Source organism: Phyllostomus discolor, chromosome 13 (genome assembly GCF_004126475.2).
Source record: "Phyllostomus discolor isolate MPI-MPIP mPhyDis1 chromosome 13, mPhyDis1.pri.v3, whole genome shotgun sequence".
NCBI lineage: Eukaryota > Metazoa > Chordata > Mammalia > Chiroptera > Phyllostomidae > Phyllostomus > Phyllostomus discolor.
The window spans coordinates 72,741,854-72,754,693 of NC_040915.2; the positions used below are offsets into that span (position 1 = coordinate 72,741,854).

At 42.2% G+C, this 12,840-nt stretch overlaps 1 protein-coding gene across 1 annotated transcript in view; it reads left to right on the top strand.

Moving 5' to 3' along the window:
• Window positions 1–2,810: 2,810 nt before the first annotated feature.
• VWA5A (von Willebrand factor A domain containing 5A) overlaps window positions 2,811–12,840 on the top strand; it is a 31,202-nt gene continuing 21,172 nt past the window's right edge. Inside the window, exons 1-10 of the mRNA XM_028528744.2 lie at window positions 2,811–2,837; window positions 5,412–5,469; window positions 5,577–5,791; window positions 6,092–6,314; window positions 6,433–6,605; window positions 6,792–6,906; window positions 10,501–10,670; window positions 10,925–11,013; window positions 11,213–11,357; window positions 11,805–11,884. Of these exons, the coding sequence (XP_028384545.1) occupies window positions 5,427–5,469; window positions 5,577–5,791; window positions 6,092–6,314; window positions 6,433–6,605; window positions 6,792–6,906; window positions 10,501–10,670; window positions 10,925–11,013; window positions 11,213–11,357; window positions 11,805–11,884 (1,253 nt within the window). The 5' untranslated portion in view covers window positions 2,811–2,837; window positions 5,412–5,426. The remainder of the gene's footprint in view (window positions 2,838–5,411; window positions 5,470–5,576; window positions 5,792–6,091; window positions 6,315–6,432; window positions 6,606–6,791; window positions 6,907–10,500; window positions 10,671–10,924; window positions 11,014–11,212; window positions 11,358–11,804; window positions 11,885–12,840) is intronic.

Sequence of the window (12,840 nt, forward strand, 5' to 3'; positions counted from 1 at the left end):
TCTTTCTGAGGATTCCTCCTTTCTTTTAGATTGGGGGTTGTTTCTTTGTCTTCCCATTATTTGTGAAACTCTTCTTGTTTGCTTCTGCTTCTTAAATTGATCTGTTTTGACTTCCCAATTTTGTGATGTGAACTTCTATGGTAGGTGACTTGTGAGATTCAATGGTTCAGTCTCCTTGATCTACTGAACTTGATGCTCTTAGGGTGTCCTTTATGCTGTTTATGTTGGCTCTCTGTGGGTAATTGGTTCTTGATTGTTTTGGGGTCATTCTTTGGTGGTTCCTTCCCTGCTGCTGGTTGACTGAGGGTTGCTTTGCCCACCACATATTGTATGCTATTGTGCAGGTATTGCCAGAACAAAACCACAATCCCAGGGAACAAGCCTGCATCTGAAAAAATAACTCCCCCTCTCAATCCCACTATCAATAGCAAATGAAGCAGCACTAATAAGGGTATAAAGAGATTAAGACTATTATAAGAAAGGAGAAAAATAAACTATGGTATAAAATCTAGTGACTTAATATGCACAGTCTTGGTGGATAAGAAATGAATGTTAAAAAGCTATGCAAGAAAGAAAGTATTGCAAATCATGGAGAAGAGACCATAGTGGATTTCACTTCAGCAGCCTCTAGTATTTATCACTGTTTTTTCTTTGTCTCTAGACCACTCTGCCCCTGCCTTTGCCAGAACCCAGAGTGAGTGGCTGCAAATGAAAACTTGTGCATTGGCCCTTTAAATGTCTCTTTATGTCACTAGCTGTTTGTCCCTGGCAGAGAGCAACCCTTCTGCTTTTCCCTGCTGGTTGCTATCTGTGCTCCTTTTGGGCTCTGGTACCCTAGGCTGGGGATCCCAGCTTAGGGTTTAGACCCCACTGGTCTCAGGGGGATATAACCAGCCACTAAATTATCCCTTTGGTGCTGCCACCTGTGGGCACACAGCCAGCCTTCTCGAGTCTCCACCACACTCCTTACCAGTCAGGTTGTGCTGAAGCTGATTCTTCTGTCTGAGGTTATAAAGCTTCTCTCTTGCTATTTTTCAGTTGTTTTTTCCAGGTGATGTCTCCATAATTTAGTAGTAATTCTAGATTGGTCCTTGGAGGAGGTTAGTGTGACTTCTATTCATTCCTCCACCATTTTGCCTATGCTCTGTTTTATTTTCTTTAAGCACTTTTACTATTGGATATTTTCTTGTTTACTTATTTTCTTATTTGTTTGTTGAATATTTCCTTCCCTTTGTGAGCTCCAGGTGGGTAAAAATTTTTGTGTTGTTATTACCATAATATCAATGTATAGAAAAATGCCTTGCACATAGTAGAAATCTGATAATTACATGTTGACTAAAAAAATGAATTATTATATATGTTTCTCTTCCAAAAGTTTGATTATTAGATTCATTAGGTTATGTGAAAAGAATAAAATTCTTTATCATGTTTAAACAAAATGTAAATAACTAGTACAATGCATTCATATTTTTAATAGGTATAAAGGTCTGTTTAATTATATATTTATATGTTAGCTTCAGAGAATTTACATTGCCCTTCCAATAACCAGCATCATATAAAAGTTTTCTGATTCATACACATGGGTTCTTTCCAACCAAGCTGCCATGTCTGATCTGTGACAGACTGCTAGTTGTAACCTCTTTAGTAGACCTGGATCAGGTGATGAACTCTGCCTACTTTCCTAACTTCTTGCTATTGTTGCCCAGAATCTTCAGCCAACAGAAAGAAGTTGCAACCGAAGAAACAATAGCAGATACGGTTTTCAACAATATAAAAGGATTATTTCCTTTTACAATGAGTTTGATACATTTGAAGAACATGGTTCTAGGGCCTTGTACTAATAAAATTGAATTTGTGCTTGTATTGTACTTTACTCTCTCTGTGGGTAGGGGTTTACTTTCACATCTATTGAGATCCACTGGATTTTTAAAAACAGCCCAAGGTGGTGTAGGTATGTCGTTATCCCCATTTTACAGACACGAGAACAAACTCCGAGTAAATGTGCCACGATGAATAAATTGCAGAGACCGAAATCAACCTGAGTCATCAATACATACATTCTTTTCCCTATGCAGATTCTCAGCAGAGATGTGATGTTTTTTAAGCCCCAGGTTTACTAGGTCATTTTTGCAGACAAGACTTAGGAAACTTCACTTCAAGAGTCCCTGAGCCAGGAAGATGAGCACAGATATTCTCTCAGTTGCTGACATTGTTAACCCCCAAACTAGGTTTAAGATTCTGATGAAAAACCCATAAGTGGGGAAAAATTGGGACAACTATAACTGAACAATGAAAAAAAAAGCGACTTATCCTGAGGTGCTGGTGCCTCACCTGCCCCTCCCCCTGTCCTCCTGCCCTAGGGAAGATACAATCTTGGAACAAATGACTCAAATTAGAGATTAAGTATTGATGTAAAGTCCATAAAGTTCAGGGCCTAGCACATAGTGTTACTAGCAGGGCCTAGTACACAGTCCCTTGGTAATTAAGTCTTACAGAAACATGTAGTGTTTGATGTCATTGTTGATGTTAATATTACAGCATTTCCCCTAAAAAAAAATCCCTTTCCTTTGCCAGTCCTCTATCCCTTAGCCTAGACCAGGCAAAGAAAAAGAAAAATGTCCCAGGGCTGAAGAATTTTCCTTTGAGCCAGAGAAGAGCGAATATTATAATATTTGTTTAGGAACTTCCCCTGGATCCCTTAGTCACGCAGTCACCACTTTATCACTGGTCCCTAGAAGTGGGCGGGGTTTCCTGGAACTTTTGACTGCAGTTGTTTCCTGCTCAGAGTGACCCAGAAGCTCTGACGCCGGAGCTCAGGGCTGGGACATCGGAGGAAGGTAGGTGTTCAGCTGTGGCTCCGGGGCTGGATCCCAGGTCCTCCCTGAGGCCCTAGACCTGCCCCTTCTAACTTCCCTTCCCTGTCTCCAGATCTTCGAGGCATGGTTTTGCCTGCAAGCCCACCGAGCACAAAATTTAGTCCCCGTGTGCAGTTCCCACCCCCCGGGGGTTTCTGCGGGTGTGGCAGGTTAGGGGAATCTGGGGGGACCGGAAGTGGGATTTAGTCATCTAATAATCTCAAGACCCCTTTTCCCACTTTCCTTCTCTTTAACTTCTCTCTCATTTGTCTTCTCTCTCTGTCCCTCTCCCTGTCCCTCTGTCCCGTGGACAATTGGTGTTGCTTCAATTTTACACTGTGGAAATGGAGTTCCAAGCCCCCCTCCACCCCATCCAAATTGGAGTGCAGCACCTACATCCTTCTGTATAGAAATTCTATTGGGGGCTAGATCCCTTCTGTTAATACATGGATGCTGAAACTCCGGGACGGAAAAGGTAAAAGTTAAATCTCTGCAGGTTTCTATCCAAGCGCTGCAACCCGGGTTCTGAACTTGCCCGGCCGCGGGCTGCAGGGTGTGGCTGCTCTGTCTCCCAGAGCGCCAGCAGCTGGCGGACCCGTGGGCAGGCCCCGGGCCCAAGGCGCCGCCTACTGTTCTCGCAGTTGCCTCGGATTCAAGGCTCTGAGCTGGCCCCGCTGTTGTGGCCAGTCTGCTTGCCTGTAGCTACAGGCATTTCTGAAATGCCAAACTGAGGGAGGGAGGGAGGGAGGACTAACTGTGACCCAGCAGAGAGTGCACTGGGAGGGGCGGCGGAGCTGGTGGAGAATAGCACAGTTCCCCTTGGGGAACTCCAGTGCTGGGGCTGGAGTCCAGCAGGAGACACGCCCTCTACTCCGCCTCTTCACGTGGAAGCCACCCCCGCGAGTGCTGTCCAATGAGAGATCTGGTTGCTGGGCAGTTCCTTCAGCTTGTACCCTTTCTCCTTGTCTCCTCCTGCTTTCAGCTCCCCTCAGGGGTCCCTACTTTTTCTCCCTCCCCTACCTGCAGCAAGTGTAATCAGCGAAACTTGGCCCTTGAAGTGTGCACAGGGAAACCTTTCCCTGAGCGTTCCTTCCTCTGCCCAAGCCACTGCGGTCCTCCCTCTGTTAATTCAGTGTGAGCCCTTTGCCACAATCCGTTTTTATCCAGTTCCTCAAAATAAAAACGGACACAAAGCAAAAAGCCTGATTTATTGGCTCTGATCTGTAGATGCGGGGCATGGTGTATAAGACACAGTATTGCTATCAGATGGGTGAGCAGTGGTGCCTTTCTCTGGGTTGGAGTGGGGTGCTGTGTGTGATTGATGAGTACAGAGGGTGGGAGATAGTTCTGCCAAAAGCTTCGGAATCCTTGCGGGGGCAGGGAGGGTGTCATTTTTCTGGGATGGAAAATTACCTTTCTCCAGAGACCACCTGTTTTTCTGGCTGCAGGTTCCTGAGTGAAAATTTGGGTACCCAGTGACCCATCTGCCCCTGGGGCTCTGGATAAACACTCTAGTTTCACTTTGGCATTCTCGGTGTGCCAGCAATTACATTTTGGCTCCTTAATGTTTATTTTCAGTAAAAGTCCCCTTAATTTGTGCTAGAGATGGCAGGTCAGGTCAGCCTTGGACAGGCAGGGAGAGGCCAGCTCATAGGTGACTCCGTTCAGAAGGACTGGAGGGCAGCATCCAGTCATGTCAGGGACTGGGACCAGAGCCCCCTGCAGACTCTTTGGGCACAAGGATTATAATGTAAATTATAATATATATGCATACATTTTTGGTATTGTGTTGCATGCAATGGTTGTCTAAGATTACAATACAATTTGGAAGCTATGTTTACGATGGCCTGATTTAAGATAGAGGACATGTTGAAATATGCTATATTAGTGTCTTCGACAGAGAAAACAAACAGTGTTCTCAATTATAGACCCCCCCCCCCCAAAAAAAAAAAGGCACAAGGTAAGTTATCTAAGTTGCATAGGTCCATTTTGGGTCAGGCAACTTCTTCTGTGCAGGTCTCTGAATAGTGTGATGCAAAGCAACAGCCAAGGTCTATTAACGTAGTAACAAAAACAATACTTATGTCTGTTGTCATTGAATAAATGCTTCCTATAGGCCAAGCACACTTCTAAAAACTTCACATATATTAATTCATATATGCATATACAATGTGTAGGTATTATGATTTTCACTTTGGAAAGAATAGTGAGATTCCGGGGTTAAGTCAATCATTTACTGAATACACAAAAGGAGTGGTATCATCATACACTTCCAAAAAAGTGGAACTGGTGTTCGAACCAGTCTTAGGGTATTTCAGAGATTTCTTGTTTAGCAGGCACTTGGTGACTTTTACTGCTTTCAGCCTGGGTCTGGCATTTAAAAGGAGCCTTCGTAGTGGCACTTTGTCCGCTTCCTCTCAGCTTCTTCCTCCTGCCTAGTTCCATCATTAACCTTCTGAATATATTTTTACACCAGAGAGAAGCACATATGAAACCGGTGTTTGAATAGCTAATCCCCAACATGGCCCCACTGTTCATGATGTATCTTTTCCACAGTGACCCTGTGCCACCATGCCGTGCCCCTGTGGCCTGCTAACGCGCCGAGAGGAGCCAGGTGAGCAGGATTTGTGACTCTTACTTGCCATCGTAGCTTTGGCACCTAGCACAGTGCCTGGCCTTCAGAAGATGTTCTATTAAACATTATTGAACTCTTGAACTCAGGTCTGTCTCCAGTGCCACTGAAGAGCATCTCTGTGACCTTGTCCATTTGTGAGTTTGTGGCTGGTGTGTCTGCTACCTTAAACTATGAGAATAAGGAGAATGTTCCACTGGAGGCCTTCTTTGTTTTCCCCATGGATGAAGACTCAGCTGTCTACAGCTTTGAGGCACTGGTGGATGGGAAGAAAATTGTGGCAGAATTACAGGACAAGATGAAGGTACTAAGGATGAGTACATTATCGCTTCCCTTTTTTTATTCCCCGTGATGCATACTCTTTAGGATCGCTATCAAATGCAACTTCACAAAAGTGCTGATATTGAACGCTTTACCTCCACACCCCTCTAACTGAGCCTTTCATAAAACTGATGAAGGGAAAAGCCAATCAGAGCACTCATAGTACAGCTGCAAGCTTGACAAGACTAATTGGTTTCACCCCACCAGATTCTGTTTCCTATGCGTCTCATCTCATCAAACACACCAGCTTTCGATACCACTTTTCTCTCGTTGGTCTCCTTAGGCCCACGCCAGTTATGAAGAGGCCATCAGCCAGGGCCACCAAGCCTTCCTTTTGGAGGAGAACAAGGACTCCAGAGACATCTTCTCTTGTAACGTGGGGAACCTCCCCCCTGGGTCAAAGGCAGCACTCACCCTGAAGTACGTGCAGGAGCTGGCCCTGGAAGCAGACGGGGCCCTGCGCTATGTGCTCCCAGCCATCCTGAATCCTCGGTACCAGCTCTCTAGTGAGTGTCCTCCTCCTCAGATGCTAGTGGGGGGTGACACAACTGGGACGCCCCTCAGAGTTGTGGGGGAGCTGACACGTGTGGGAAGGGAAACCACCACTGAGGCAACTTTTTGTAGAAGGGTCTGAGGACAGTTGCCTGAAAACGAAGATTCCTGTAGTCCCTCTGGAGGACCTGCCCTACACACTCAGCGTGGTCGCCGCCATCAGTTCCCAGCACGGCATTGAGAGGATCCAAAGCAATTGCCCCTTGAGTCCCCTTCAGTACCTTGGAGATAAGACTTCTGCTCAGGTAACTGTTCTTGGGTCCTGATCTTCTTCCTCAGTCTTTCTTAAACGTTCCTTCCTTTTCCCTAGTAACCCAGAGGGAATCACACTATGCTCCTTCTTTATCTCTGTTTGACCTTCAGAGCCCCCTCTTCTTTCTTGTAAAGCAGTGATAGTTCTAACGTGGCTTCTTTGCCTGTTCCCAATCCAGATTTCCTTGGCTGATGGACACAAATTTGATCGAGATGTGGAACTTTTAATTTACTACAGTGAGGTGCATACCCCCAGTGTAGCTGTGGAGATGGGGGAACCTACAGCAAAGCCTGGTATTTTCTTTTGTCTTTAGTAGTTGCCTCCTGTGGGGTAACTCTTGTCTTGGAATTACCCTCAGATTAACCTCACTGTTTTCCCCTTTCTATCCAGTACACTGTGGCATTCAAAAATGGTTCAGGTCAATGAAAATCATGTGACTATGTGTTATAGGAAAATTTAAGTGAATGATTAGGTAATTGGACAAAGGACATGAAATAGAGTCCACAAAGGGAAGCACATTTAGGTTACAAACATGTGACAATAATCAATCTCATCAAGTAAAAATTAAAATACAATAAAAATAACAACATGACCTTTTTACTTTTCAAATGATTAAAGGTTTCCAAATCTGGTAAAGCCTCATGCTTTAAAAAGCAAGGTAAATTTGGCACCCTTGTAGCAAAATAATTTTCTATCAAACTTTTGAGGAGAAATTTGGCTATACGTATCAAAATAAATGTTCAATTTTGTAATTCTAATTTTAAAAATCTCATTTAAAGAAATAAATTTAAATATAAGTAAAAATATAAAGTAAAATGTCCTCAAAATGTCTTACAGTAGCTAAATTCACTATACTAGAATTACTCGATGAGTTATTATGCCACTACCAAAATAATGTATATTGACAGATTGAAATAATATGGAAAAAAAAGGCTTCCAAAGTATGTTAAGTAAAAGTAAGGTAAGTTATACAGATTACTAAAAGAAAATAACCTACAAATTAAGAAAAAACATTGAAAACCCCAGGAAATAGCAAATGTGATTAGATTAAGAATAAGTTTATTTTCTTGATTCCTTGTTTTATCTAATAAATAACTTTTATTGATTGGTTCATTGCACCAACATGTGATCTCACCCTGAGTTCTTCTTTTGTCTTCTTTTTATTGTGGTAAAATGTGTGTTACATAAATTTTAAGTATGCAAAAACTAATAAGTTAGCATAAAGTTATACAATGTGAAACTTATAAAATGTACACAGCATCAGCTTTACTGCTGTACCTGTTCTTACTTGTGTAGTTTGTCGCCTTTGGTGTGCTCACATTGTGTGTGATCGTCAGCTGTGTCTGCCTTCAGAGCTTTCTCATCTCACCCTGGCATCTTAGTTTCTAAAACTAAGTTTAGTTTCTTAATAGGTTTAGTTTTTAAATTTCTTTAATTTTTCTCATTTCCTAAATTTTCCTTGATATGTCTGTGCTTTTCCTTTTGACTATAACTGGTAAAACATGTGCTAGTCTGTTGCTCTCTTGGGGCCTCCTGGGATGCCATCCCTGATCTCAGAGTCCCTGGAGCATAATGGCAGGGGAGATACCGGCCCTTCTGGCTTTGGGGGCATGGAAGAATCCTCGGGAACCATCACAGTCAAAACACTGTCTGGGGTTAGTCTCGTATTCCTACAACTACTGCTGCTCTGAAGACAATTACCCATAGTTGGTCTTCAATAGGCCATTTTTCTGTCTCATTGTGAACCTTCATCGTCAAGCTCACAAGCTGGAACTCCTCAGTTTGCTCTCACTTGTTCACCCATTGTTTCCTCGGGCAGGCTGTTCACGCTCATCTATTGGAGGGGCCCAACCTCAGCTGGGTTTGCTCTGCTCCTCTCCCATGGAACTCCCGCTCCTGTCCCATGAAGTCCATGCTCTGTTTTCACACATCGGTTACCTGGTTTTGTCCTCTCCTTTTGGCGAGCTCCCCTGTGGGCCTGTGAAATACTCCCACAACAGTGACCTGGTTTTCAGTCAGAATTGTTTCACCAGAGAAAATTTTAAAACATTGCATCTTAGAAGGTAAGGATTGAGGTCTCAGTCCCTGTCCTTTCAAGAAGTACTGTCAGCCCCTTTGCAGATTTTCTCATCTGTTTCCTGTGACCAGCTGTGTAGACCTGGGGGCATCAGGGGGAGCCTTTATGGTATGAGTCTTGCAAGTCCCCTGCAGCAGGGCCGCTCAAATCTTACTTTCCAGATCATGTGTTTGGTCAAGATGACTTGCTATTTTCATCTGTACAGAGAAGTACATGACAGCTGGCAGCTTGGCCCACTAAAACCACTTAGAGTTCTGCCAAATGAAACATTCCTTTATGTGATGAAATTGCAAAATAGGCTTTTTAAACTTAGAATGTACTAACCATAGTAAGAACATTATTTTTTTAAAAATTATATTTACAGTTTAATACAAATAATTGTATCAAAAATTTTAATTTTATGAAATTAAGAGCTTACTCTGAATTGGGCCCTAGATTGGGTTCTCAAAGTGAATTATGTCACTTAATTCTTAACATAATCTTGATGTAGGTATTACTACCTTGATTCTTTAGATGATTAAACTGAAGCTAGCAAGCAGAAGAACCAGGGTTTGAAACGCCTCATTTAAGAATGAGGAAGCAGAGACTTGGGGAGGTGAAAATCAGTTGAGCCAAGCCAAAGATATTCCAGTAGATACCATGTCTGTAGTGGTTACTGTGCACCTGGCACTGTTCTAAACAGGGTAGAGATGCTTACTTCATTCTCAGGGTGGCCTTTCTACCTGTCAGGTGCAGTGCCCATCCCACTAGACCCAGCTGTCTCTTCCAATGGCAAGGAGTCTACCTTGCCGATAAAGAAAGAGACACTCAGTCACTGTATATCCAGAGATCTGGATCATGTAAAAGTTGTTCTTGAACCAATACACTATCAAATATTTGCTGGCCCTCACCCATTGTATTTGGAAGCAGTTTGGTTACTTCAGTGATCTGTGGGTATAAGAGTGAGCTGAGTCAGGTCCTGTGGTCTCACTGAGTCCCCGGGCTGCTGAGAACCTAGACCTCTAGTCCTGGGTGACTAATAAGATGGGATACTGGAACTAGCTGCTATATTTTCTTATATTCTTCAAACTGTTGAACTAGAGTTTATATAAATCAGCCATTCTCACTACAGTACATCTCTATCTTAATATTAGCATTTCAATTCTAGCCTCAGTTTTCACTTGCTCCTCAAAACAAAATCATAGCCATGGCTTCAACAACTTGGTGACACAGGCCAGCTCCCATGGTCTCCTCCATACTACATTTGGTGATGGTATTATTGTCCCAACACACATCCCAGTGCTTCTCTTTGATCTGGAGATGGCCTCTCCTTGGCGCGTGAGACATTCATTATATTCTTAGCTCTTGTACATTGTCAACAAAAGAATTGTTCACATGGCCATTGTTTTGTCATCTTGTCCACAAGAACCCATGTGATAAATTTCCCATTGATTTGATTTGAAGAGAATATGTCCCTGCAAATAAATGAGGTTGATTCTTCTGGAAAATACTGGAACATTTAACTTAATATATTTCATTAATTTGCCTAGCTACTGGGAAACTTGCATCCAATTATAGTATTTTAATTTTTACCTGTTTCTGGTAACCTCTACCCTTTTTCTTCTCTTTAATACCTGTGCTGCTTCTGTCTCTTACATGTTTATAACTCACCTCAGACTCTTTGCTGGAAGAGAGTACAAAGATCAAATAGTGATTTAGATTCGGGTTTTTTCAACTTGCGATGTATGTCGGTACAATCGATTCTTGGTGTTGTTAGTAGGTATGTTTGAGCTCCTTTTCATCTTACAGTGTCCTTTTCCTTTCTGAATAGACTGTCTAATGGGACATCCATCTGCAATGGTGAGTTTCTACCCAGATATCCCAGAAGCTCAGCCGCCGATGACGTGTAGAGAATTTGTCTTCCTCATGGACTGCTCAGGAAGTATGCAGTGTCCCATGAATAACCAAGATAAATCTCAGCAGCGCATAGAGGCAGCCAAGGTAAAACTATTCTTTTCTATTTCTGGTCACGTGTTCAAGTGAGGATGAGTCTCAAGGGTTAAACTAGAGTCCATCTGGAACTTGGGTCTGTTTCCACCTGAACCACAGCTAACGGGGCACTCTGAGGCTAGCATTGGAATACAAGGCCTGGAGGCACAATGTGGTTGAAGGCCCACACCCTCATGGCTGGGTTGACAGGGTCTGAGTGTCTGAGAGGATCCTCTCTCACCAGCTCCTGTACTCTCTTCCTTCAGGAAACACTGATTTTGCTGCTAAAGAGTTTGCCTATAGGCTGTTATTTCAACATCTACAGATTTGGATCTACTTTTGAAGCATTTTTTCAGTAAGTTTCTAGAAAAGCCATACAGTGCTCAAAAAGATACTCTAAGGAAAGACTAGATTGTTAAAGGGATTGCTGTAGAGTTGACTTTGGCATTGGGGATTTCAGGTGAGGTTGTTTACAGTGGGCTCATCTCGATGCAGGGACTCAGTACGGGGCAGTGTCAAGTAGCTATGTCACTGAGAGTGTGCGATCTTTTCAGGAATAGTGTGCAGTACACTCAGCACACGATGGAAGAAGCGCTGAAGAGAGTCACACTCATGCAGGCTGACCTAGGGGGCACGGAAATCTTGGAGCCACTCAAGAGCATTTACAATGGCCCTTCCATCCCGGGCTATCCTCTACAGGTATGGGTCAGAACAGAGCTAACATAAGGGGACAGAGAGAATTAAATTTCTGTTCAAGGATACTTAGCCCTGAGTTTCACTGTATGATTATCTAAATATGGTATGCAATTCATAGCTGTCTGTTATGTAGTAAAGAGGAAAAGATGAGAGGCATTTAAGAATTCCTCTTCCTTAACACTGTGCTATGAACTATGGAGGATGGACATTCTTCTGTGGAGTGCCGGAGAAGCCTTAGGTAAGACTAGCAGTGGGAGGCAATGGAAATGCACAGGGTTCAGTACAAACCATGTAAGAACACAGTGCAAGTGACAGTGTCCCATTAGAGATTTCACACCTGTCTAGAGGCATCAATGCCTCCAGCATGAAATAGTTGGGTTTTTCAAGGGCAAATTTTTGTTTTTTAAATACAAACTTCACAGAGACTTAATGAATGTCTCTTGTGTTCAGCTTTTTGTTTTCACAGATGGAGAAGTTGACAACACATTTAGTGTCACTAAAGAAGTTAAAAGCAATGCTCTGAAACACAGGTATGAAGATAATGTGATTTCTGGGTGACTGACCAAAGTAGTGCTACAGTAATCTAGTGCCTTGTGATACCAGTGTTGACATTCCTTTTAGAGGACAGAATGATTCAAGATTTTTAGTTTTGCCAGCTGACAAAATTTTTTTGTACATCATTTTTTTTCCTCTCTACTAAATAATAAAAACAGCTTTCTAAATAACATAGTAACAATGCTTTCTTTGTCCCGTATTCTCTCTAAACCACAATGGAAAAAAGTATTGAATAGTAAGACTTTTAAGAATATGAACATTTTTATCAAATTAAAACAGATAGAAAGATACACAAATCAGAAGTACATAGCTGGATGAGTCATCAGAGTGGCCACACGTATAATCATCCCACAGGTCAAGGACTGGAACGTTACTGGGGCTTCTCCTTTTCTCTTCTTTTCCATCATGTCCTAAGTTTACTACCCACTTTTACTTCTCCAGAGAAATAGCTTTCCTGAGTTATAACATCATGGATTATTTTTCTTGTTTTCGAATAAAAATAAATGTTATATACTATGTTTTTATTCTGTATATTTTGCTTCTTCCATCAGCAGCATATTGACATTCCCACATATTTTGCATGGAAACATAATTAATTTTCATGGTCATACAGTATACAATAGGGTGGTTAAACCATAATTTATTCTATTGCTGATGGACATCAGTTTCACTGTTAAAAATAATGCTTTTGTGAATATCCTTGTATTGTACATGTATTTTTTTGCACAAAGCACTTGCATGTGCACATATATGTACATGTATACATATTTATTTTCACATATGTACACACACATTTTTTTGAGTTGACATAGTTGTGGAATTTATTGGGAATGACAGTTTTCCAAGTTATACTAATTTCATTCACACCAGCATTGTATGAGGTTACAGTCACCCCATTTTCTACATAAAATTTGGTATGGTTTTTTTTTTT